This window comes from Prunus avium, chromosome 1 (genome assembly GCF_965620075.1).
Source record: "Prunus avium chromosome 1, drPruAviu1.hap1.1, whole genome shotgun sequence".
In the NCBI taxonomy this organism is placed as follows: domain Eukaryota; kingdom Viridiplantae; phylum Streptophyta; class Magnoliopsida; order Rosales; family Rosaceae; genus Prunus; species Prunus avium.
In genome coordinates, this window is record NC_142284.1 from 42,944,657 (window position 1) to 42,950,140 (window position 5,484).

A 5,484-nucleotide genomic window follows, 5' to 3' on the forward strand; every position below is an offset into this window, starting at 1 on the left:
GTTATACAGCTTAGCCTCTGCCTTGCAACCCCATATTTTCAAATGTTTCAAGCTTGGTTTTCTCTTATTCCAAATTTCATAAGGGAGGATATTGTTGATACTCTTGGTTGGTACTCGATTGAGTATGTAATTTGCTGTTTTCAAAGCTTCTCCCCATAGAAAAATTGGTAAGTTTGTGCAACACATCATGCTTCTTATCATATCCTTTAAAGTTCTGTTTCTCCTCTCTGCAATTCCATTTTGTTGTGGAGTCCCTGGATTAGTGTATTGAGCAATGATTCCTTCTTGCTGTAGAAACCTTGCAAAAGGGCCAGGATTCCTCCCAGTTTCATCAAATCTCCCATAGAACTCCCTTCCTCTGTCAGACCTTACAAATTTTATCTTTAGGTCTAGTTGGTTTTCCACTTTAGCTTTATAGATTTTGAACATGTACAAAGCACTGGATTTTTCTTTGATCAGATAAACATGTCCAAATCTCGAGTAGTCATCTGTAAAAGTGATGAAGTAGTTAAACCCTTCATGAGTTGGAGTTGGGAATGGTCCACATATGTCTATATGGATTAATTCCAATACACCTGGACTTCCTACAACACCTTTCTTTCTTAGGTTGGTCAATTTTTCCTTTGTACATTCTATACATATATCATCTGCATTATCATGATTCAATGGTGGTAGAACTAATTCTTTACATAGTGTACTGATTCTTTCCTTTGAAATATGTCCAAGTCTCTTATGCCATAGTTTAAATGATAATTCTTTGCAAGGTTTGGATTGAACTGAGTTGATTTGCATAGTTTCTTTGCAGTTTAATCGAAACATAGCATCCATAATACTTGCTTTTCCAACTAAACTTTTATTTCTGAAAATAGAACAACCAAAATCATCAAAGTTCAAAGTGAACTTTGACTTTACAAGCCTAGTAACTGAGATGAGATTCTTCCTCATTGAGGGAACATAAACCACATCTTCTAAATAAAAAACAAAACCAGAATCTAGTTCAATCCTAACTACTCCAATATAATCTACTTGCACTTTATCTCCATTGCCTACGAACACTTTCACTTCATCCTTGCTTGGCAGCCTCCTCTTTATGAACCCCTGCAAAGAATTAGTCACATGAATAGATGCACCACTGTCTAACCACCATGAATCATCAGTAAAATCAACTAAATTGGATTCAAAGCAAACCAAAACTTGATCACTTTTACCTTTAGTTTTCTGTTTGTCCAACCATTTCTTATACCTTCTGCATTCCTTCTTCATATGCCCAGTTTTCTTACAGAAGAAGCATTTCAATCCCACTGGTTTCAGAGCATTTGGGCTGTTATTGTCCTTTTCCTTTTCTTTCTCTTTTCCAGCAGCAGTACCTTTGTTCCTATATTCCTTATTTTGCTTTGACTGCACCAGATTCACCATTCTTGCACCTCTTTCTCTTATTATATTGTGTTCCTGTTGAACACATATGGTGATAAGATCATTCAGTGTCCAACTTTCCTTTTGAGCAATGTAGGTATCTTTGAGATACTTAAATTCCTTAGGCAGTGAATTCAAGGCAAGATGAACCATCATATCTTCATCTACATTCATTTCCAAATCCTGCAACTTAGTTCCAACGTCAATCATATTCGTAATATGATCTCTCACACATCCTTGTCCATCATACCTCATATTAATCAACTGATTTAGTAAGGTACTTTTGACAGCTTTCTCAGACTCCTTGAATCTCTGTGCAATAGCTTCATAGTATTGTTTAGCATTCTTAGATTTGGGAATGCTACCTTTCACAAATGATGCCATTGACCTTTGCATAATTAGCATGCTCATACGATTAGCCTTTTCCCACTTGGCATATTTGGTTTTCACTGCTGCAAAAGCATCTGCTGCTGGTTCTTGAACAGGTTCTTCTCTAAGCACATAATCATAATCAAGAAAACCTAAAGAAATTTCCATATCTTGCTTCCATGTTTGGTAATTTGATCTAGACAATGTTTCAATGGATTGATAGTTTGAAGGATTCACTGTAAACATATAACAAATAATAAATAACTATCCCCATTAAACTTTACTTAAACATTATCAATTCACACCTGTGGGTTGTGATTTGAACATGTTCCTAAATACCGGATTTAGAGTTTGAACAAACTTCCTACACAAGTAGAACTTCTCATATGTGGATTAAGAAGTTTTCTTGTTAGTCTGTTCAGTCCCTTCATCCATATTGTACCATCACATCTGTTATCAGTTGTGTACTTACTATCTGTGGATAGAAGTAATCACAAAAGGCTACCAGTTGTGATGCAAGTATAGATCAATCTTTCGATTGAAAATTACTCTTGCAACAATTAAGCAGCTGTGGCTTACTTAATTTAAGCAATAATAATTCACAGTCTTTGATCAATAGTCTTTCTAGCATGATCGAGCAGATATTCTTGATGCCCTTGATCATACCTTATCACATAAGATATGCAATTGGTTAAAGTCTACATGCTTCATGACTAATTATCAAAATTTTATTTTAGCAGCAATTTTATATAAATCTGTAGGTTAGATTAGAGAACAAGACCTAGTGCTCTGATACCACATGTAAGTTCTTTCTAGTCTTTGAATCTCAAATACTAACCTTGATCTAACATTGTGAATAAGTATCTTCTTGATTGTGAATAAGGATCTTCTTCTCCTACTCGGCTCTTTATCTCTATCTCTGGATGGGGTGAGTTTTCTGATGCGAAAAATTTAGCCGACAGGGAAGGGACCTTATTTATAAGCATCTATTCCAGTACCTTACCCATCAAGGAGTACTCGAACAGATTCTGTTTGCTTAGGAATAGGATATTTTAATCCATATTGAATTAGGAATCCTTAAGATACTCCTATCTCAGTGTGATCGCACTATTTGATTGAGTATCCTACTGGTATTAGGATTAATACTTCCTGATCAATTAGAGTTCCTCCAAACCAGATAAGATTAGAAGACCACAACTTAGACTAAGACACGGATTTGTCTTACACATAAGACATCTTGATATAAGCACAACTTTTCTGGTAGTGAATTGATATAAGCACATCTTTTCCGATTGTGAATTGATAAATTACATACGACTACAAATAGATGATAAATTATAGAAGATCATGTCTGAAGCTAATGATGGTCTGGTGCAATGCAATTTTACATCAACCATCTTGATTGGCAATCTCACATGATAAGATAACATAAGACTTTAAGGGGTTGTTTGGTATGGTGGAGTATCATGGGCTAGACTAAATCCTAGGACTGTCTTAAATTAGTTCAGATTGGCCAAAACTGGATTAAGTACTGAGCTACATTTGGTGCTGCGTCGGACTAAGGAGCTAGATTGTAAAAATAGTGAAGACCTATATTTAGTACTGTGTCGGACTAAAAAATAATTATTTTATTAATTTCTCTCTCTTTTTCTTTTTTTTTTCTTTTTTTTTTCTATCGTTTTCTTCTTCTTTTCTTGCTCTCTCTCTTTTATTTATTCTTCTCACACATTCTCTCTCTTTTCTTTTTGTTATCGTTTTCTTCTTTTTTCTCTTCCTATTTCATTAAAAAGAAATATAAAAAAAAAAAAGATTCCTTCTGTCTTGAAACCTCCTACCTACCTTTCTTTTTCCACTCTGACAAAAAAAAAACCCTATCTTTTTCCATTCAAAAACACTTTTTTTTTCCTTTATCTCTCTAAAGCACTCAATTTCTCCAGACTAACCCAAAACCTTCATCTCCCTGCTGCAGAAAAAATAAGGAAGCTTGCCTCCCTGGCCTCCCTAGTTTTGATTTAGGGTCTTTCAACTGGCCTTTAGGCTAGCTAGATCTGCTTCTCCATCCCCTTCTACTGTTGGAGATTTTTATTGGTAGAGACTTGCTAGATGACAGAGCCAACTTATTGATTTGGCTCTTTCTCCGTCTCTTGAACGCCACCAGGAAAGCTCTTCTTCCTTCCCTTTCAATTTGGCCAATGGTTCTATCATATTATTGATATTGACCTTTTTGATTTTGTTGGTTTCTTTAGTTTGTCTATATATCAATTTGCCTTTTGACTAGTCCAAGCCAAGTTGGAGCGGCAACTAGAGTTAATTGAGACTCATCAGCAAGTTTCGATTGGGTCTGTGGTGGTGGGATTTTGATTCAAGCCAAGGGTCGGACTCGCATGTTCAAAATAGCGCTCTCGATATTTTGCGAACCACATTTTCGGCATTGCTGTATTAGACAAGCGAGTCCGGGGATTTTTTACACTGATAGACTATACAATTCCATTTAAGTTAATTCCTTCCTTTACCAAACATGGGTTTCAAGTATTATATAACATAATTCAGTCCAATGAGGCATAATGAGGCATACCTATGCTCACTGTGATTTAATGGATTCAATTAAATAAAATGAAATAGATGCCAGAGTTTCTTTTTCGTAGCCTTATAATTAAGTGTGTATTATCTAAATTGAGGTGTGTAGGTTGTATTAGTTAGTCAGGTATGGAGAATATTAAAAGCCCAATCCGTTTAACATAGTCAAGTAATTAAATAATACAAGTTGACACCAAATAACTGATATGGGTTATTTACTCCTATCCATAGTCTAATATGGTGTACCAAACATACCCTTACAAAGGTGGTACACAATGTTATAAATGTGGTAGTCCTAGTATTACCCTAGATTATTTGTTGATTTTTTTTAAAAAAATTGTTGATCTGTAATGTCTTAAATATGGTTAGATTATTAAGATAGTTAAGATCCTATCAAATGCGGGTAAATGTACAATTCTAAATGTAGAGGCTCGAGATCCTCTTCCTCTCTAATAAACTAAACAAATTTATTTCTCTCTCACAATTCAAAATGCATTAGGTCCTTGTTTAAGGCTACACTTGTATGTACGATACGATTTTCACTTCGCAATCTTATTTAAAGAAAATATTTATCAAAATTAATAAATGAATAAAACAAATCTTCAAACAATATTAATTTCGATAAAAATTTAAAAATTCAAGATTAGTAAAAATTGGAGCTACCCTGTACAATTTTGTTTGGGAAAAAAAATCAGTTTTGGTCCTTGTAGTTTGCCTTTTTTTTAAATTTTGGTTCACGTAGTTTTAATTTTGTCAATTTAACCCTTGCAATTTGATATTATCGCAATTCAAGAACACATCCAAATTTCCATCCAATTTTGTTCAAAAGAAAATACCCCTCCACATAAGAGACACGTGTTTATTTCATCAAGAAATTGGATGAAAATTTGGACATATCCTTGAATTGCAATAAAAGTAAACTACACAGATAAAATTGCCAAAATTGAAACTACATGGATGAAAGTGAAGAAAAAAAATCAAATTACAAAGTGTCATTACGATTTATCTTATTTTTTAAAATATTTTATTTTATTTTAGAATTAAAAAAGATAAAGGATAGTTGTGTTCCATAAAAATAGGGGATTTGAATCTTCTACTTGTTTTTTCTCTGCTATAATCTGCTTG

General features: G+C 34.0%; 1 protein-coding gene across 1 annotated transcript; it reads right to left on the bottom strand.

Annotated features, from left to right (window-relative positions):
- Positions 1–846: 846 nt before the first annotated feature.
- On the bottom strand, positions 847–2,865 carry LOC148297867 (uncharacterized). Its single transcript, XM_088251231.1, has 3 exons — positions 2,621–2,865; positions 1,209–2,018; positions 847–1,098 (listed from the first exon to the last, which is right to left on the bottom strand). Exons 1-3 carry the CDS (start codon positions 2,766–2,768, stop codon positions 1,064–1,066), a joined length of 993 nt encoding a protein of 330 aa, XP_088107357.1. The 5' UTR covers positions 2,769–2,865; the 3' UTR covers positions 847–1,063.
- Between the last annotated feature and the right edge of the window lie 2,619 nt (positions 2,866–5,484).

Bases quoted from the DNA above. Each gene is read 5' to 3' on its own strand.
- LOC148297867 (XM_088251231.1), bottom strand. From the start codon at position 2,768: ATGCTTATAAATAAGGTCCCTTCCCTGTCGGCTAAATTTTTCGCATCA. The intron at 2,019-2,620 runs GTTAGTATTTGA...ATATGTTTACAG, and splicing joins ATTCACAATGTTAGATCAAG to TGAATCCTTCAAACTATCAA. The intron at 1,099-1,208 runs GTAAAAGTGATC...AATTCTTTGCAG, and splicing joins GGACAAACAGAAAACTAAAG to GGGTTCATAAAGAGGAGGCT.